Source organism: Mauremys reevesii, linkage group 10, assembly GCF_016161935.1.
Source record: "Mauremys reevesii isolate NIE-2019 linkage group 10, ASM1616193v1, whole genome shotgun sequence".
In the NCBI taxonomy this organism is placed as follows: Eukaryota; Metazoa; Chordata; order Testudines; family Geoemydidae; genus Mauremys; species Mauremys reevesii.
In genome coordinates, this window is record NC_052632.1 from 54,190,595 (window position 1) to 54,212,549 (window position 21,955).

The following is a 21,955-nucleotide window of genomic DNA, read 5'->3' on the forward strand; positions in this document are numbered from 1 at the left end:
TAGGACGGAAGAATCCCATGCACTGCTACAGACTAGGGACCGAATGGCTGGGTAGCAGTTCTGCAGAAAAGGACCTAGGGGTTACGGTGGACGAAAAACTGAATATGAGTCAACGGTGTGCCCTTGTTGCCAAGAAGGCTAATGGCATTTTGGGTTGTATAAGTAGGGGCATTTTCAGCAGATCGAGGGATGTGATCATTCCCCTCTATTCAGCACTGGTGAGGCCTCATTTGGAGTACTGTGTCCAGTTTTGGGCCCCACACTACAAGAAGGATGTGGATAAATTGGAGAGAGTCCAGCGGAGGGCAACAAAAATGATTAGGGGGCTGGAGCACGATTTATGAGGAGAGGCAGAGGGAACTGGGATTGTTTAGCCTGCAGAAGAGAAGAATGAGGGGGGATTTGATAGCTGCTTTCAACTACCTGAAAGGGGGTTCCAAAGAGGATGGATCTAGACTGTTCTCAGTGGTAGAAGATGACAGAACAAGGAGTAATGGTCTCAAGTTGCAGAGGGGGAGGTTTAGGTTGGACATTAGGAAAAACTTTTTCACTAGTAGGGTGTTGAAGCACTGGAATGGGTTACCTAGGGAGGTGGTGGAATCTCCTTCCTTAGAGGTTTTTAAGGTCAGGCTTGACAAAGCCCTGGCTGGGATGATTTAGTTGGGTTTGGTCCTGCTTTGAGCAGGGGGTTGGACTAGATGACCTCCTGAGGTCCCTTCCAACCCTGAGATTCTATGATTCTGAGGAGAACACCCATTAACGATTGTGAGGTGTCAGCGATGAAAGCCCGGTAAGTACCTAAGATAGCAAAATTCAATCTCCACATCTGTTTAATGGATTTCTACCAGGGTCCTGTCTCCGGAACCTGCTTAGGGGGCTTCATATGTTGCCACTGCAACAGGTGGAAAAGCAGCTCCCTCCCCAAAAGTCTCCAGCTCCAAATAAATGACTTGCTCATCATGATATATAAAGTCTATGGTAAAGCGCTGGACACAGCCCAGTCCTCCTGGGCCCCAAGCCATTGCCGAACCACACAACATCTTTGTCTTCATCTTCCTTCCAGCACTTGCACATGATAGAATTTCAATATAGTGACTATCATAAAAGAGGTGATTATTGCCTGGAGCAATTCAGCTTTGGCAGGTTCATTTCAAAAGACTACTTGGATGACGTTTGATCTTCTACCATATCAGAGACCTAGGTTTTATCCCCAGCTCTGCTATAAGTGACCTTGTGAAACTTCTGAGTTATCTTGTCTGTAAAATTGCAGGGAAGGATAGTTGCCTCACTCTAGGATAGGGATATAAGGCTTTGGTCAATAATAAGAGCTTATGAATTGCACAAATATTAACAGCCGCTGTAAGAGGAGAAATCAAGCAGCAACATCACATTAGAAGGCAAAAACATCAATAAAGTAGAAAAATTCATCTACCCAGACAGCACCAGAGTAGTCAATGAGACCTCAAGAAAGAAGTCACATCAAGGATAGGAACGGCATCCACAGCATTCACTAAACTCAACAAGATACGGAAATGACAGGTATTCAGCACCAGAAAAAAACCAAGAATCTCAGTGCTAACATATGGGTATGATAGTAGGAGCTGTGCCGAAGTGTTCGACAGGAAACTAGACATCTTCAAAAATAAGCGCCTATCAGAGATCCTGTGTGTTGGATGGAAAGACTTAATCACCTATGAAGAGATCAGAGAAATCACCATTCAACTGCTTGTCTCCACTAGAAACAGAAGGAAGCGCAGGTCATATTTGGGGCATGTACTCCAGATACCCACATACAGACTCCCACATGGAGTCATCAAATGGAAACCAACTGGTGTGAAGAAACATGGGAGACCAAGAAAAAATTTAAGAAGAACTCTTTGTAGGTAGGGCAGAACAGTTGATCTCAACATCATGGAGCAGATGAAAGCAGGAGCGGATGACAGAGAGGAACAAAAGAGATTAATTTCCACCCTTTACACCAACACTGACATGGGGAGGATGTAAACGTAATGGAAGACGAGACAACTTGACTGCATGTCTTCTGACTCTCAGGCCTTTACACCTCCCAATATAAAGGATTGGGGGGGGGAGGGTGTCTCCCTTTGCTTCCCAGCCATATGTCTGCACACAGTGCCGGTTCCATACATTGCTCACAGAAACCCAGTGCACCATTCCTCAGATCCAAAAACAAAGTCTAATAACTTTTGAATTATTGTGTTTTGAGGCCTAACAAATTTCAGCTGGGCAGTCCAATGATAAAAGTTTTCTGAGATACTGCCCATAGTTCCAAAGGCTCCCAATCTCTGCAACAAAAAGTATTAAGAAAACAGGTATCCTAAAGAAAGGGTTATGTCTCGGGAACCCTTTAACCAAATGACCCTAAATTTGTACCACAAACTCTACTCCGGGCTCTGCATTGATATCAAGTCAATTTGACTACATATGTGTATTTTAAAGAACTTTGAAAATTCAACTTTACACTGAAACCTTTGCAGCCTCAACTACTAATTGCCTCATAATAGAGAAAGACTTTGGACAACATGGTAAGTAATAATACTGAGTTATGACATATTGCTTTAAGCAGAAGATGACCTGCCTACCAATGGTAACATCTTACAGAACTTCTGAGTGATGACTTACTGGAAAATGGACCATGCTAAGTTTCATACTGGCAGAAAGATGAATGAAGAGACAGATTTATCTCAGAACATAATTGTAACCTTGTTAAAACATACAGACTTGGCAAAGGGAGGTTCATAGATGTCCACGGGGTTTCACTGTAGTACTGAAGAGACCCTTGCTTTGCAATGGACGAGGAAAGATTCAAGAATGATAAATAATATAGGACCTCAATTAAGAGAACGTTTTTTCCTATTATAGTTGAGAGAGATCAAGATTCTCATATGTCTAGTTGGACAAGGAGAAAATTCTGCTTAGAGCAGGAAGTGAGGCAGTTTATCCTCTTGAACATAAAAACATAAAACAACATTATACGTGTCCTTTTTAACATTTTTGGTTTTTAGGCATCTAACAAACAATTAAATCTAAGGGCATTGACAGACCCTTTAAATTATGGAATTTACTGTTCTTTATTTCAAAAGATTCACTTCACCAATTTTTGGCAACTGTAGGTTTGTCATATTAATGCTAGAATAGCAATAGAAATGTGTCTTGAATTACTTATTACTACTGGGGATATGATTTTTGAAGTCATAACATATAAATATTGCATTTTTAGAACAAAAATTGCTTTTTTGGTCAACAAATTGTCACTAAAATAGCTGTATACTGTTGGGGGCTTGGTTCAACAGCAGAGGTACCTATTTTGTAGATTCCCAGGCTACAGAACTGCATGTTCATGCTAAGTAGACTGTAATTAGTTAATTACTGGCATTAGGCTTGATGACGTTGGACTTGATTAATATCCTATACAGACAATAGTGCAGCTGCTCCTCCAAACATGGGTTAACTGCCAAATTACTACCATTAAAATAAACTGGAAAAGTTATGACAGTCCATTGTCACTGAAGAGCTTCATAATAAGCCACTGACTGTAACTACCATACCCCCAACCAACAGCAGAGAAATACTTGCACACAGAGAACACACTTTATACTGTCCATCAGGGCAGGGGAAAAACTAATTGCTGTTTTAGTTTGCAGTATAGTTAGTATGTCTGCACTCGCCAAATAAGTGTCAAACTATTTCAGAGAGATGTTCCGAATTACACATACAACCAATTTGGCTTTTTAATCATTTCAATTTCTGTGACTAAAACCCTTACAGCTGAACAAAAGGGGGAAAAAAAACCTCTCTCCACATTGAAATATTATGCCTAGCTTCACAGACCATACCAAATTGTATGGGTTCTTGCTTTGTCATCTTCACATATTCCATTTAGAACACATAATTAACCTCAGTTTCTACCTAATTTCAAATCTTTCCACATAGAGAAACCAACTAATCCAGTGCACTCAGTGGCAGATTGCAAATTAAATCATTACTGCAGCTCCCACCTGTAGCTTAAAAAACATGGGGTTCTTTCTTTTCAATGAATAACTGTAATTTCTTAAAAGATTTAAGGATGAACCTGGTAATCCAGAGATTATATTTCTGTAAACTAATTTAGGTGTCAGTGCCTCTTTTAAGAGTCTTCTTAAAATGTCACTTTTCTGCACAAAATGAATTGCCAATTTTCAAACCAGAATTTTCTTTTCCCACTAAATATTTAGGAGTATTTTTTTTAAATAACATGTACAGCAAGTGCTTGATACAAACGAATCACCCTCATTTTACCTCTCTTAGCTATGGCAATCTACATAAACTGCAATCAAAACAGCAACAAGGAAAAAGTTTTGGGGGTATTTAGCCCAAAGTTTATCTATCTGTATCTGCCCTTAAGATGTCAAAACATGAGCAATGGCCTCTAGTCACTGCATGCCATTTATGTATGCATTCATCTGTAGTGGTGGACACATATATAATAAAATAAAATCCAAGCAAATTAGAATTGTCCAAAATTGACTCCACCCATCCCCACTGAAATCACTGTCCTGTAAAATGATCCACGCAGGCAAGCCTCTGTGCCCAGGTGGATCTCCACTGATTTTGGTGGTGCTGTGTGAGAGCCAGGGGCGGCTCTAGGCATTTTGCCGCCCCAAGCACAGCAGGCAGGCTGCCTTCGGCGGCTTGCCTGCGGGAGGTCCCTGGTCCCGCGGATTCGGCAGAAGTCTGCGGGAGGTCCACCGATGCCACGGGACCAGCGGACCCTCCGTAGGCATGCTGCCGAAGGCAACCTGACTGTTGCCCTCGCGGCGACCAGCAGAGCGCCCCCGGCGGCTTGCCACCCCAGGCACGCGCTTGGCATGCTGGTGCCTGGAGCTGCCCCTGGTGAGAGCAGAGCCATTCCAGGAAGGAGATGTAAGACTCTCCCAACAACCTATTCTGCCTACGAATTACGGCTTTGCAGCACAACTTGATAGTTAATACATCCAGACTCTGACCAACCAATTAAGAAAGTGAGTTACAGATGCAATAACTGCATGAACGTCCTGCATTCTGAAGTATCAGAGGGGTAGCTGTGTTAGTCTGGATCTGTAAAAGCAGCAGAGCGTCCTGTGGCACCTTATAGACTAACAGACGTATTGGAGCATGAGCTTTCGTGGATGAATACCCACTTCATCGGATGCATGTAGTGGAAATTTCCAGGGGCAGGTATATGTATGCAAGCAAGAAGCAGGCTAGAGATAACGAGGTTAGTTCAATCAGGGAGGATGAAGCCCTCTTCTAGCAGTTGAGGTGTGAAAACCCAGGGAGGAGAAACGGCTTTTGTAGTTCGCTAGCCATTCACTGTCTTTGTTTAATCCTGAGCTGATGGTGTCAAATTTGCAGATGAACTGGAGCTCAGCAGTTTCTCTTTGAAGTCTGGTCCTGAAGTTTTTTTGCTGCAGGATGGCTACCTTTAAATCTGCTATTGTGTGTCCAGGGAGGTTGAAGTGTTCTCCTACAGGTTTTTGTATATTGCCATTCCTAATAGGTGATTTGTGTCCATTTATCCTTTTCCATAGGGACTGTCCAGTTTGGACGATGTACATAGCAGAGGGGCATTGCTGGCATACGATGGCGTATGTTACATTGGTGGACGTGCAGGTGAATGAACCGGTGATGGTGTGGCTGATCTGGTTAGGTCCTGTGATGGTGTCACTGGTGTTGATATGTGGACAGAGTTGGTATCGAGGTTTGTTGCATGGATTGGTTCCTGAGTTAGAGTTACTATGGTGCAGTGTGCGGTTACTGGTGAGAATATGCTTCAGGTTGGCAGGTTGTCTGTGGGTGAGGACTGGCCTGCCACCCAAGGCCTGTGAAAGTGAGGGATCATTGTCTAGGATGGGTTGTAGATCCCTGATGATGCTCTGGAGAGGTTTTAGCTGGGGACTGTATGTGATGGCCAGTGGAGTTCTGTTGATTTCTTTCTTGGGTTTGTCTTGTAGTAGGAGGCTTCTGGGTACATGTCTGGCTCTGTTGATCTGTTTCCTTATTTCCTTGTGCGGGTATTGTAGTTTTGAGAATGCTTGGTGAAGATTTTGTAGGTGTTGGTCTCTGTCTAAGGGGTTGGAGCAGATGCAGTTGTACTTCAGTGCTTGGCTGTAGACAATGCATCGTGTGGTGTGCCAGGGATGCAAGCTGGAGGCATGAAGGTAGGCATAGAGGTCAGTAGGTTTTCGGTATAGGGTGGTGTTAATGTGACCATCACTTATTTGCACCGTGGTGTCTAGGAAGTGGACTTCCCGTGGAGATTGGTGCAGGCTGAGGTTGATGGTGGGGTGGAAGCTGTTGAAATCGTGGTGGAATTTTTCCAGAGTCTCCTTCCCATGGGTCCAGATGATGAAGATGTCATCAATGTAGCGTAGGCAGAGAAGTGGCGTGAGTGGACAAGAGCTGAGGAAGCGTTGTTCCAGGTGAGCCATAATGGACGCTTCCTCAGCTCTCTCAGATATTAGGAATGGAAATATACAAAAACCTGTAGGAGAACACTTCAACCTCCCTGGACACACAATAGCAGATTTAAAGGTAGCCATCCTGCAGCAAAAAAACTTCAGGACCAGAATTCAAAGAGAAACTGCTGAGCTCCAGTTCATCTGCAAATTTGACACCATCAGCTCAGGATTAAACAAAGACTGTGAATGGCTAGCCAACTACAAAAGCAGTTTCTCCTCCCTGGGTTTTCACACCTCAACTGCTAGAAGAGGGCCTCATCCTCCCTGATGGAACTAACCTCGTTATCTCTAGCTTGCTTCTTGCTTGCATACATATACCTGCCCCTGGAAATTTCCACTACATGCATCCGACGAAGTGGGTATTCACCCACGAAAGCTCATGCTCCAATACGTCTGTTAGTCTATAAGGTGCCACAGGACTCTTTGCTGCTTCTGCATTCTGAAATTACACAGGGAATATTAGCCCCCTATAGCCACAACAAAGAACATCTCCAAACAGATAAACTGAAGTTAAGGTTGAACTGCAAGGCATATAAATGTACCATATGGCCCACTTATTGGGTATATTCAGCACAGAGTTCTGAGATTGGATCAATTTTCATTTAGCTTTTCAGTACCCATCTTTTTTGGAAATTGCACAGAATTCAAAATTACTCCAACTATGTTTCCCAAATACCAGACTATGGGACTTGTGTCAACAGAATTGTGGGAAAGCTGGGTGGACATATCACTAGAAATGCACACCTTTTAGAAATGTGCATGAAGCTAGGAATCAAATCAGGGAAAGCTTCTCCATGAAAGGTAAGACATCCTTTAACAAGGAGTTTACTGTATCAATGTATTGCCAATTTACGAGCTTCAGTGTCTGACAACAAGGCCACGGATACTAGAAATGGAGAAGCCAGTCTAAAACTTCTTTGGAAGACTAAGACACCATTTAATTCTATTTAAAATACTTGATTTTTAAAAATGTAGGTTTTGTGATCTGAATAAGATTCAATTCAATCCTTGCAAGGAAAGGTACACATTCAGTGAAGGAGGGCGGGAAGGGAAAGAGATAACTTTGTCATTGCTTATCTAAACAGATGGCCAGAGGTTTGCTGTGTCTCTCTCTAAAAAGAAACCCAAATATCAATCCACACCCAAACATAACAACAAATGAACTATTTCTTCAATTCAATTGATAAATAAGACCTTGTCTACACATAAACACTGCTCAGGTTTACATAACATCAATTTTTAACTCAAACCCGAGCAAAACCTTTAACAACACACTTTAAATTGTTGATATAAGTGTGTCCATGCAAGCGCTCACATCACTTTAACTACATCAATTTAAAAATGGGTTTTAGTTAAACCAGTAAAAACAACGAGGAGTCCGGTGGCACCTTAAAGACTAACAGATTTATTTGGGCATTAGCTTTCGTGGGTAACAACCCACTTCTTCAGATGCATGGAATGAAAATTACAGATGCCGGCATTATTATACTGACACATGAAGAGAAGGGAGTTATCTTACAAGTGAACAACCAGTGTTGACAGGGTAGACTAACACGGCTACCCCCTGATAGTTAAACCAGTGCAACTTGATTGTACAGAAGGGCCTCTCAACTGGAAGGAGATACTCTTCTAGCCAGGAGTATATGGCACAAGTCTTTCTTGAGCACAGCTCCTATCTGATTTTTTAAACCCAGCCATTGATCTAGTCAGATCCCCAAGTTTTGCCTTCAGCTTAACAATGGTGGTTGAATGCTCCCAATTCTAGAGACAGACAATCTCCACCTTCGCTTCCAGTTGTTTCTCCTAACCTACCAGCATCACCCCCGTTTTGTTCAATGGAGCCTCAGCCTGCTCCATGCTCCAATCGCCACCACATGCTGGAGCAAGTGAGATAAACACTAAGCTAGTTGTCATCAGCAGATTGAAAGCATTGCTGCCCAAGTCTCCTCATTAACCTCCCTACTGATCCCACATATACGCTGAATATGAAGGACGATAAATTAGTATCCTCTGCTACTCCGTGAGAGTGCCCTTGGAGTTGACAAGCAATTACCCAATATAACCCTTTGGGGCCTTTCAGCTATCAGATAACAAAACAAGGTAATGCCATACACTCCTGCTAGAGACTGCAGACAAATCAGCAATGCCTCATGGTCACCAGTATGGAGAGCTGCTAGTATAACTGCTATATCAGCTGTGACCCCTGATTGTTGTCAATCGCTAAGAGAACATCAACCAAACAACAAGAGCTGTACCAAACCCAGATCTGTACCCAGACTGTCAAGGGTCAAGTCAAGATAATCAAAGACAACTAGATGCTACGAGAACCAATGTGCCACAACCTTCTCAAAACCTTACTCCAAAAGGGAAGGCACCACACTGGACTGTGGCTGCCTGGACTGTCTATGTCAATGTCAAAAGTTGATTTTTTGAAGAAAGGAAGCATGCTCTCCTTAACAGAGACACTAACTATCTCCAGCAATAACCGACTGCACTGGCCGCCTTCACCAGCCGGCAAAGACTTGACTTGATTCTGACACACAGGTTGTGGCCTATTATTTGCTATAAGTCAAGATTGTGATTTTCCTCAAATCAAACAAAACATTTTTTTTCCCTGGGGAAAAAAAACATTAAGGTTTTACAAAAAACACCACAAAACAGAGGGGCCCAAGTGATTCTCTTTCAAAGCATATTATTTCCCCAAGTAAAAGAAGGAACATCTTGTCCAAGAAAAAGCTTGTACTTCTGTAAATAGAACAAACCAGCTCCCCTAGTGAGGTCTAACACTTTTTTGTATCCGCCCTTACATACAGGTATACCTTTAGTAACTATTTGCTCTTTCAGTAACCAGCCTATTATGAAGTTTCAGCCAGACCAACCCAAACATACTAAAACACGTTCAGTTAATGCTGAGCTGGCTACACAACAATGCAGGTTTTAAAAATGGACAAAATTCTGAATTAAACTGTCCTAGGTTTTTACTTCCACAATTTCCCACTACTTCAGTGCAATGAACCATGACAAACTCCTTCACCAACAGAGGTTGAGGTAGAAATTTGGGTCTCAAAATGTAAACACTAACAGAGAAGAAACATCAAGATCACTCTCCAATAGCCACGCTTCAGCTTCTTCTTGATATGGGCTCAATTTATGACATTTTTATTTGGGATCAATTATGTTGCCTAATTGCTTCACTGAATTATTTTTCAGTGTTCCCTCTGTGCAGTTGCAGTTCTTCATTGTTGGCTAAATCAAGTCAGATTTCCACTAAAACTGCAAGAGACGTGTCAGAGTAAATTGTCATGTCCTTCTGAAACCTCTTTCAATTGTTTCTGTAAGTCTCATACCTCTCAGTAGAGTACCATGTTATGAAAAAATGGGCTATGTTTTGATCAGAGTCCACCTCATGCTTGGTGAAAATTTCAACACTGATAATATCTGAATACAAATATACAGAATCTTCCAGAAAGAGTCCTTGGGGAATCATGGCATCTAGCCTCCTTTTTCAACAAATCAACCAACTCTGAAGTTAATGGTGACTGAAAGCATTTTTGACCTTCCATAAAGTGCTTTAGAACCGCGTTGTTTATTTCACAACGCGGTTTAAGTAATAAGCTTTGTAGCCATAAATCAGAAGTTTAGGATCTTTAAATCCAAGCAGTTCTCATTTTTTAAACTTTTATTTTTATTGTCTGAGCAAATGGCTGTCATACTTTCCTCTACGTTCCTGGATGGCATCTTCACCAATTTTACATAATCTGTGGTTTTATTTTTAGACATTAAATCAAATTTTCCTAGTGTGGATTCTTGAAATAATTATTTCTTATGATTAACCAGCCATTTTTTCATTAATTTAAGTGCTGATTTTTGTTTTTTTATTATATAAGTATATATTTTTCTCTTTAGAACACCTATATAAAATTAATTTTGAGATTATGACAAACTATGTTAAAGCCTACATTTACTATAATCTACTAAAATCATTTAAATTAATGTAAACAAATAATATTCAAGCAGTAGGTTTGCTGCCAAAGTCTCAAAAAAAGTCAAACTATAGAACTGGTGGGAGTCACTGGCTAAGCGCCTGGAACCAGAGTTGGCTGAAGTGCTAACCCAGCTTTTGACAGCAGGTGCAGACAGTATTTTCTTCATTTCGGTTTATTCAGCTAATTCAGCTCAACAACTAACTCATACAAAGTTGAAAAAACAATTGGGAGTTGAGAAAAAGCAGGGAAGTTTATTTGTCTCTTCCAATTTAGGACTAAAAATAAAGTGTGGAAAGAAGAGATCTACTAGTTCTAAAATCTTTAAGGACATGGGGTCCAGAAACAATCTATTCATTTCACTAACTACAGATATTAAACAAAAAATGTAACTCAGTTTTATAAGCAGAACGTGCTTTGATAACCGTATAAAAGAAAAGTATCCAGCATATTTACGGTCATTTTTATAAAATAAAAAATTTTAAATGCTGTTTTTGTGCATTTTAATTGAATTCTAAATTTCCATCCAAATGTAGCTTGAAACATGTGAGAAGTAAAAATTAAAAGTCTGAATAAGCTATATTATTGTTTAAATAGTGTGTATAGATGATATATTCTCCTAGTTTGTAAAAAGTAGTGCCAAATTATACTAAAGAGAATCAACTTTAAAAAAAAAATAGGAAAATAAAGTACAAATGCAAAACAAGATTAAAATTGATTATTTAAATCAAGCCACCCTGCAGCAGGATATAGCCAAGATTCCAAGATGAATGCTTCAGTTATTCCTTTAAGCTGATCATTTTGTGCTACAATTAAGGCAATGTTGTTAGAATGAAGAAGGTTGCAACTTTCTTATCAAGTTAACATCTATGATTTTCAGTTATTGTTATGGTATAATCACCCATTGATCTTTGCCATTTGTTGGATGTCGAAGGTGAACAGAGACCGCTCTGAATTTACCTGGAATTGAATTGCTGCTGGGAGGCCTAGAACAGGGACTTACATTATCACATATCTATTTTAAAGTCCACCAAACTTCTTCAAATCATTGTACTACGCTTTCACTTCAATAGGAGTTTTATTCAATGCACATTTGTTCTTGAACAACCTAAAGAAACCAACTTTTCCCCACGTTTTGAGATGAGCACAGATCTGTCCAATTCTACCACTTAACTTCTGACAATGTTTACATTTACTTTTAAAGAGTTAAAGATAAGTACTTCCGTCCATTCAAATCACTTTTCCTATTATTTCCTTCAACTTTGGTTATGCTGAGTCAGATAAATTCACATGCTGAAGTTTGATAATCAGTATACACAATTATCCATTTTCAGTATTAAATAGCAGCTTTCACATTTACTATAGTTGGAATGAAATACCACCCCCCTAGTGCATTCAACTCTGCAAAGAGTGGAAAATAAGATTAGCTAGCCAGCTTCATATAAAAACTACTTTATGTTATCACACATCATGCCCACCTTCCACAAGTTTCTCAGTTCTAGCAATTCAAGCCCTCGAGTCAAACTTTCCACTCTCCAATAACCAATGACAGTGGATTCCACCTTTAACCATGCCCCCACTCCAATAACTCCACCTATTTTTCCTCTCTAATGTAGGTCATGATCATAGAAACATTTCAGTGACAAAAATTTTCAAAAAAATTTAAAAAACAGAGAAACCAACCACCACTTAGATTGTTTTTTCAAAAAAAAAAATAGCCAAAACAGTTGTTACACAATGCTGCCCCCTTAATTACTACTGCCAAACCAAAGCCAAGAGAATGTGTGTAAGGTATCTTCTAAAACAAAGTTAATTATTCTTTAACAAAACAGTAGCTGGGAGTTTATGATTTAGTAAAGCAAGTATGATCTCACTGTTCAACAGGAGGTTTTGTAACTCCTGGTTTATGGTGTAAGTCAAGGACACCCAGAGCTCCGGATGGGCATCCGTAGGTGGGGAGATCTTAGACCAAATTTAGATAAATAAAATAACTAGTAGAAGAAACCTGCACACACAAAATAAAAATGTGACGTGTAACCTGGTAACTTAATGACTAGCAATAGAGTTCCAAATCTTTAAAATGTGTAGGTTTTATTAGAATACTTAAAAAGAAATCTACAAGGCAGTTCTGAGGCAAAAGTTTAATTTCTGCTCTTCATATCTCTGAAAAATCCGATCAGTGGATGTCAAAAGAAGGTTAATGAAAGATTTAGTCACGCTCACTACCATGTTAGTGTCAGTTTTGGAAGCTGTGTATTAATGCACGAGATCTTCTGAGGTTACCTTCTTTGAAGTTCACTGATCCATAACCAATGCCAATTAATTTGCAGTAGCCTACCTGCAATGACTATTGGCCTTTTCCTTCATATACAAAAACACAGTAGGTAATATGAAAACACTTTTTATTTTAAACAATGCTCTCCATACTACACATGAGTGAACACTCACCTTCAGGAATATATCACACTAACAACAGGCTTAATTTAAATGGTTTGAACAAATATTTATATTTGTTTTATTTACATGAGATGAGGAATTTAACACTTTCAGCCTCTTATGTTGCAAAAATGTGAAACTGACTCAAAATGCATGTTCACAAAAAACAAACAGTTTAAGTTCTAACTGTACACATTCTTCTTTATTCAATTTCCATGGAAGTCAAGCAATATGCAGAGGTTAAATTTGGGGAAGATTAAACAGACCTATAGATGTAGGAGGTTGAAAGGAAAAAAGCTAATATCAGTGCTCTTTCAATAATAAATCTGAAATTATCTTACATACAAAACCAGAAGAGTTGTGAAAATGTTCAAGACAACCAAATTCCCTGATCTGCACAGGCTTATATACAACAAGAACATACATATATAAGTAGTCCACTTGGCTTTAAAGGCACTGCTCACATGAGAAAAGAAAGGTGGATTAATTTAAACTGAAATGATTTTAATCATGATTTAAATCATCAATTTTAATCTTGTTTTGCATTTTTACTTTTCAGTTATTTTCCTAAGGAAAAGTTGATTTCTCATTGGTTGGTACCATTAAAACATATTATTTTGCAATTGAATATAGCCTTTTTCCCTAAATTTTTTTTGTTAATCAAGAGAATAATATATCTGTACTCATTTAAGTAATTCTATAGCTTAATTTAAAATTTATTCAGATTCTTAATTTTTACATTTTTATTATGTTAGAAAAACAGTAAATGATACTTTTTTATTTAGTAGATAATATTTTAATTGTTATTTGTGTCAAGTTCTATCTGGATGGAAATTCAAATTCAATTGAAAATATACAAAAACATTTTAAAATGTTTGGGGGGGGGAGGGGTTATATCTTAAATGTGCTGGATACCTAAGAACAAAATGGTTTATCAGAAAGTTTATCAAAATAGTTTTTTAAAACAAACTGATTTATTAAATGTAGGCAGACTCATCGGTAGTTAGTGAACTGAACTGACTGTTTCTGGTCACTCCTCCCTTCAAGATTTTAGAACTAGTAGATCTCATCCTCTCATTCCTAGTTTTTATTCATAGATTGGAAGGGGAAAACAAGCTTTCCTGCTTTTTCACAACTCCCAACTGGTTTCTTATCTCAGAATGAACTACTCACTGAACTGAACTAGCTGAATAAACTAAAATGAAGAAAATAGTCTCTCTTCATTTGCAGAAAAGGCTACTGCTGTCAAAAGCCGATTTAGCATTTTAACAAACTCTGGTCTGTTAGGCAGTAGAGCTTAGCCAGTGACTTCCACCAGTTCAGTGGTTTGACTTTCTTTAAAGCTTGGCAGCAAACACATACTGCTTTATTTAAAAAAAAAAATTAAATTATTTTAATGGATTATAATGAGTTTAGGCCTTAGTATAGGTTGCCATGATTATACATAGGTTTATTTCTTTTTAAATTGTATTTAAATTTAAAAAAATCCAGTTTTAATAAAAAATCAAATTTTACCTTTTTTTAAAAAAAATTTTTATCCACACCGGAGAAAAGTACTCAGGCACTTAAGTGTTTTCAGGAACAAGGTTTTAATGTTTAAAACAGTGGTTCTCAAACTGAGGCTACTGCTTCTGTAGGGAAAGCCCCTGGCGGGCCGGGCCGGTTTGTTTACCTGCCGGGTCCGCAGGTTCAGCCGATAGCGGCTCCCACTGGCCGTGGTTCGCCGCTCCAGGCCAATGGGGGCTGCGGGAAGCAGCGGCCAGCAAATCCCTTGTCCTGCGCTGCTTCCTGCAGCCCCCATTGGCCTGGAACGGCAAACCGCGGCCAGTGGGAGCCGCAATCGGCCGAACCTGCGGACCCAGCAGGTAAACAAACCAGCCCGGCCCGCCAGGGGCTTTCCCTACACAAGCAGCGGCCCCAGTTTGAGAACCACTGGTTTAAAATGCCACTCAAAACAATGGTTGGTACACTATACCCTTGGAGGACTTTGGTTAGATGACCTGTTCTACAAGGATAGATTGGCAATTAAGATGTCAAATTATTTTTAGCTTATCAGCTTTTTGGGAGGATGGATCATGTCTACATATATATTTGTACAGACCCTTTGCACAATGGGTCCTCTGGACCTACAGTAATACAAATATTGATGCTTTTAAAAAAGTTATTCCTATTCAGTAATTCCTGGTATGGAAATGCATCTCACTTAAGTGCCCATTGATGGCAAGAATTTCCAAGAGGCACCTGACAGTGAAAAATCTGTCCTGTAGTGACGGACTGTTGGGTACAAAGTTTTACAAAAGATTAATATCCTTATTTATTTTTTCTGAGATGCACAACCTTTGTTTAATCCCATCTCATATTGCTCTGATCTAGTATGAAAGCCTCTGAACTTTATGATCCTCATTACACAGTGCCACAATTTCATGGTGTTTTAAAACACTTTTAAAATAAGTATTCAACCAATACGTTAACAGTATTTTCCTTAAATTAGATCTGAGAAGTGCAGAACTGCTAAATACTCTTTTGTTACCTGTTCTAGAAGTGAGAGGACTGCACCTCAGACAAGTTATTTCCAATCTTAAAAGCTATTTATCACAAATAAAAAGATACTTAAATCTTAAAGTTTTCTAATCTTCCCTTATAGCAGGTACCCAATTGGTCAGTCAAAATGCACTTCAAGAAATGTTCAAGGTTTTTATTAACTCCACAGGAAAGTCCCAGGATGTAGGATTTTGTTTTTCAGACTCTTGATTAAACCAGCAGGGAGTCACATGAATTCTCCCTTTTTTCAAAGTTTCACATTCAACATTCCCTCCTCAAAATCTGTATGAAAACAAGGATCAAAATGAAAACACTTCAGCATCTGCAGTGGGCTGAGGCTTTGCAGAGGGAGGGATGAATTTCCAGCTGCCTGCCTAAAGGGACTGCTGAGTGAGATTAAATCCATAAATACCTTCTCCTAAGGCTGGGGCAGCTTTGATCAGGACACTTTTAGCAGCTTCATTTTATAACCTTCACAAAGTGGCCAAATTTTAGCCTAAGATGTATTTTTAAAAGGTGATTTTATTTTAAAGAAATAAGAACACATTCTGGACATGTTACTGAACCTGGAGAACTCCCTGCTAAATTAAATATTTGGCATTTTAACTGAACTTATAAATCTGTGTTAGTTGGAAGGGCGTGGGAGGAATGACAGGAAATAGAGTAACTTATTTATGAAAAACAATTATTTGGATGAAAGGAAAGGCCTTAAAGGGAAAATAAATAGCTAAATTTGGCAACTCCTACTTTTGGATGGCAGTGGTAGAATCCACTGTCAGGAAGCCTTTAAGATCAAATCAAAAATCACTTCCAGGGATTGCTATGCACCCCATTTGATACAGAGGAATATGATGGCTGCCATCACTCAAATGACAAAAAACTTGTAGTCACCAGCCACCGGTCACACTGAGTATTCCCTTCCATATTTACAAAGCAAAGTCCTATTATGAGTAAGGCCCTACCAATTTCACGGTCATAGAATTTTAAAAATTGCAAATTTCATGATTTCAGATATATAAATCTGAAATTTCATGATGTTGTAATTGTAGGGGTCCTGATCCAAAAAGGAGCTGTGGATGGGGTCGCAAGGTTATTGTAGGAGGGTTGCGGTACTGCTACCCTTACTTCTGTGCTGCTGCTGATGGCGGCGCTGCCTTCAGAGCTGGGCAACCGGAGAGCGATGGCTGCTGGGTGGGAGCCCAGTGCTGATGGCAGAGCCGCTGCCAGCAGCAGCACAGAAGTAAGGGTGGCATGGCATGGTACTGCCACCCTTACTTCTGCGCTGCTGCCTTCAGAGCTGGGCTCTTGGTCAGCAGCCGCCAATCTCCAGCCACCCAGCTCTGAAAGCAGCAGTGCAAAAGTCAGGGTGGCATGGTATGGTATTGCCACCCTGACTTCTGCACTGGGGCTGGTAGGGCACCGCCTTCAGAGCTGGGCGCCCATCCAAAAGCCACTGCTCTCCAGCCGCCCAGCTCTGAAGGCAGTGCAGAAATAAGGGTGGCAATACCGCGACCCCCCTAAAATAACCTTGCCACCCCCCTGCAACTTCCTTTTGGGTCAGGACCCCCAATTTGAGAAACACTGGTCTCCCCCGTGAAATCTCTATAGTAGTGGGTAAAAGCATATAAAAGACCAGATTTCACAGAGGGAGACCAGATTTCACCATCCGTGATGCATTTTTTATGGCCATGAATTTGGTAGGGCCCTAATTATGAGTATATAAATCTACAATCCAACCACTAAATACTGACATTTCTCCCCTACAGGCCAAATGCGAACCTGGAAATGCAGCTCATTTGAATCTTTCTTCAGTGCACATGAGAGGACCACCCATGGCCATGATTAATGCATTAGCCCTGATTAATGCATTAGCCCTCCATCTTTCACCAGCCCTAGCTTCAAATCACACTCTCCATCAGCTCCTTAAGATGAGAAATACACTTCAGGTATGATTAATAGAAATCACAGAGATAAACTGACAAGCGCAGTTCTCAGTTTCCACAGATATTTCAGACTGACTCTCCTCAAAGAAAAAAAAAGCTTGCATTCCAAACAAAATTTCCAAATGAAAAGGTAGCGTTCATCCCCAAAACTGACACTTGCATCCCCAAATTCACAACAGCCCCAAGAAGCCCAAACGGCTTTCATGAAAGTTCTACAGACACTAGAAATGTTGTTGTACCAGGCTAATGTACCTGAACTCTCTTCCCTCGCTATATCGCCTGGTTGATGTGGCACGCTGGGTGGCTGTCTCCAAAAGCAGCTTCTGAGTAAGCCTGCTGGATGGGGCTGAATCTCGGCTGGTTTCCTCTTCGATGTCTTGGTCACACTTCCACTCCTCATCTTCATTAAGAGTAGGCAAATATCCAGGCAGTCCTTTTCCTGTCCCAGATCCTGAGCTCTGATCACTATAAATTTTAGGACTTTCCCCACCTGTCCTTGTATATTCCAAATAAATATCTGACTTAAGGAACAAAGGATAGGTATTATCTTCGATCATGCACTGAATCTCAGTTTGGGCCTGGTCAAACATGTCAGGATCAATTTGCAGTTTCATGACACAATCTTTTATGAAGCTTTTTGTGGCTGGTTTGATTTGCCGGGACACTATCCCATTATTGTCCAGAATGTATTTTTTGTAAATAGCTTTAGCTAATTTAAGCCTCTTTTCCTCATTGGAGACGCAGGGCTCTAGCTTTCTGAAGCCACTGCAGGCAAACCAGAAGTCCAGCAAATCTGCACAGTCCTCCTGCTTCAGGAAAGTCCTGAACAGATTTATCCCATCTTGATCATCCAACAAGGAGTGTAACGACTCAGCCCATTTCAGGTAGGGTGGAGTTGGAGAAGCACTCCCCTCAGGTTCATACCCCAAATCCAGATCAGAGCGCCTCGGTGTTGCTGTGGAAGTCTCATTTTTAATCACGTCACTTTTACCAGAGTAGAAGCCGTGGCTGATCGGCCTTGGATCTGTAGAAACTAGCTCACCCTCCTCACCAGGGACCGGTGGCCTTGGAGCATCTTCGGTGAAGCTTCCCCCAAGATCCAAAGGGAAGCCTTTCCCCTGGATATTCATTTTTACGGTGCCTGCTTGCACAGGAACAATGAGGGAACAGGCTTAGTCTCAAAACACCAGTATCAGTAGTTCCAGAGTGAATGCGTTTGTCCTGCTAAAACAAATGAGAACACCATTAAGAAATATTGCGGATAAAAATTCTAACACACAACTATTTTTTAGAATACTCCAATATTTCTAAGCTTCCTAATACTGAGGTAGCTAAAGAAACTAATAACCAATCCTATAAGAGGATTTCTGAAATAGGAGATTTACTTGAATTTTTTAATGTGTATATTTGTATACCAGACTTAAGTCATAAAACATACAGTATTTTTACATAGCTAAACACCAGGTAAATTCACGTCTCCATAATAGTTTTAGAATTTCTTTCAGGGCATATGAAAATATTCTGAAAAAATTTCCAATTAACATTAAAATCAAGAATATAACTTAATCAAGCATGGACAACTTTCAATACAATCAACTGTCATTACAGATTATGAAATTCCCCTCCAGTCCTGGAGACATTTGATAGTGCCTTAGCACTTTTAACAGACAAGCATTTTGCACATTCATTAGGTTAAATTAACACTATACTTCAGTGAAATTAAAATCATAATGTACAGATAATCATAATAGTCATTCCCAGAATATTTTGCACTATTTCTCAATTACACTCCTGTAATAAATGAGCATAATGTAAAAATTGTGTGTATTGTACAGCACTACTAAATATATCATTATACTTCATGGAATGGAGGGTATTTACTGACACTTCATGTAAGTTAACAACCATCATTTGCTGCTGGCCTTGAGAACATTTCTAGTCACCACCAGATGATGAGAAACAATCAAACAATATTTTTTAAAGTAATTTGGATCAACATGGTGCAGAAGGTGTGTGTTTAGGGAGGCAGGAGTAGAAGTGTACAACCTCTGGTACCTACTTTTGTAATAAATCAATACAACTTAAATTCTTTAAAGATACTAACAAAAGTTTTGTGTTACAAAATAATACTGGTGATCTCAAAAACCTGAATGCTGTAAGGCTGCAGCTGTCTTACAAATCACTTGTTTAGATGGACTAACTCAATTGCATATGAAAATATGCCAAGAAAAATAATTATGAAATAAAAGCCTCTCTCACAAAGCTCACCCCCACACAAAGGACTACATCTTTCAGACCACTTTCCCACTTCTGATGCTCCCAACTGAGCTGAAAAAATACAGCTAGAAGGTGCCCTTGCTGGCCTTCAAGACACCAAACAGTCTGTATGTCATCACAAAACAAAATAAAGTGGGAAACAACCAGGTTAACTGATTTTAATTCCTAGATAACTGTGTGTTTCAACTGTTTTTTGAGATCATGAGGCCAAGATATACTGTTACTCGTTACACCTACTGGATCAAAACACATACAACATTCAGTTGCTATTCTGAGGTTTGCCTTAACACCTGTAATTTAGTGTATTATTTCATACTATGCCCTGTTTACAGTATGTTTCTCGCCCATCACTAGAACAATGAGGCCATGGAATTAATCTGATTTTCACAATAAAGATCCTAAAGTTCCCAGCACCTAAACATCCAACATAACGTTTCAACCTTTTCATTGAGTTGAACCCCACACTCCGAAACTGACACACGAGCCATTTTGCTCCAAGTTGCAAGCAAGGCTCCATTTCTCACGCCCTAATACACCCTGAGCATTTCAACTCCGGGGAAAGCTTGAAGGCACTTCTGTAAATCACCGTGCCTGGTGACTCTGGGCACAGCCCAGGTACATGGTGCGGAGACACATGCACTGACTGAGGCCCCGATCCCGGCGGCTACGTGCCGTTCCGGCGCGGATCGAGACCTTGGTGCCCAGACCCTGGATTTTCACCCTATAATCCCAGATAATGATCCTCCCCCGCGCTGCCCAGGGGCTCGCGAGTGGGCTGCTCTTTCGCCCTGCTGCTGGCCAGTGCCCCGAGCTCGGAGGCTCCCGCAGCCCCGGGCCAGCCCGCCCGGCAGCTCCGGCAGCGCGCTGCGGCACTGACAGGAGCCACGGTTCCGCCTGAGCGAGCGGGGCCCGGGACCCTCGCGGGCCGAGCCGGCGCTCCACGGGGAGCCTGGCTGCCCGCACCCGCCGGGGACCCCGACCCCCCTCCTCCCGCCGGAGCCCAGCGCCCGCGGGCGGATCCCGCACGCCCGGCCCGCTCCCCTCCCAGCGCGGCGGCCTAGCGCCGGCTCGGAGCTGGCCCGGCCCGGCGGCCCCACAATGGGGCGGCCTCCCGGCTCGGCCCCGCGGCCTCGGCGCAGCACGGCCCGGGCCTGGCTCCGGCCGCTCCCGCTCGCTCACCCGCTCGGAGCAGCCACGGCGCGGGGCCCGGTCCATGCGGCTCAGCAGTGGCGGCGGCCGGAGGCCGCAGGTGGCGGCCGCGGGGAAGCAGCACAAGGCGGGCGGCCCGGGAACCCCATGGCCGCAGCCGCTCGGTCTGGCGGCGACACGGAGAGCAGCGAGCCCCGCACGGCTCAGCCTGCGCCGCGGCTCCAGCCCAGCCGCTGCCGGGAGAGACCGGCTCCGCCGCGCCCCCCGCGCCTCCGCTCGGTACTGCGGGCGCAGCGCCGGGCCGGGCCGGGAGAGCCCGAGCCAGGGGGCGCAGGAGGGCCCCAGCCCCGGGGGCGGACTGCGCCGTGCTCAGGAGAGGAGAGAGCCAAACCTGGAGCCTCCAGAGCTGCTGACCGTGCCCTCCGTGCAGGCCGGGCTGCACGCCTCCCGCCCCTTTCCCACCGCAGGGAACGAAGCCGTTTCCAAATTTGGCAGCAGCGCTCTGCAGAGGCCAGCTCAGTTTCCCGGGTCATTTTAAAAAGAGGATATTTACCAACTTTGCAAGACAAACGCATACAGCCGCTCCTTTCCCACCCCTGATCCTGGCCAGGCTAACCTTTGCGGGTTCTTCTAAACAAACACCCGCACTCTGCTAACATCGCTGCCACAAGCCACTTTAAAAATTAAATACAAAGAGCTTATCCCCTTATTCATTGTAACCTCATCAGTCTCCAGTAAGAAAAGCCATCAGAACTCTCAGCCTCATCATTATCTTCCCATTTGCCATACTACAGGGACAGTTACCTCTGCAGTAGCTGCAAACTCCCTGTTTCTAATAAGGAACTGCCTCCAAGTCCAACTCTTTTCTCCTGCCTCCAATCCTAGGCCCTATGAGTAAGAAGGGACCAGGAAATGGGGGAAAGTGAAGGTCACATCATCAGAGGCCCAAGTCTGTACCTTTGCTGCACCTCTGGGGTTTGCCAGATGAAAGCCCTTGTCTACCAGGCCGGATTAAGGCACAAAAGGCCAGTGCCTAAGGCTTTAGCTCCTGGACTCGTGATTACATCAGAATCTCAGTCTGCATAAACACAAAAAGTTAACTTCTAGCCCTCCTGGTTTGGTAGAATAG

At 41.9% G+C, this 21,955-nt stretch overlaps 1 protein-coding gene across 8 annotated transcripts in view; it reads right to left on the reverse strand.

The window, feature by feature from the left end:
- Positions 1-21,955, reverse strand: part of AXIN1 (axin 1) — a 212,175-nt gene that overhangs the window by 146,111 nt on the left and 44,109 nt on the right. For 4 of the 8 annotated variants that reach the window (XM_039492172.1, XM_039492173.1, XM_039492178.1 and 1 more), the window contains one exon: positions 17,653-18,621. In XM_039492172.1, coding sequence (XP_039348106.1) covers positions 17,653-18,530 — 878 coding nt within the window. In that variant the 5' untranslated portion in view covers positions 18,531-18,621. Of the gene's footprint in view, positions 1-17,652; positions 18,625-20,856; positions 21,051-21,955 lie in introns of those variants that run through there. The other 4 variants (XM_039492175.1, XM_039492177.1, XM_039492176.1 and 1 more) reach the window with 3 other exon arrangements.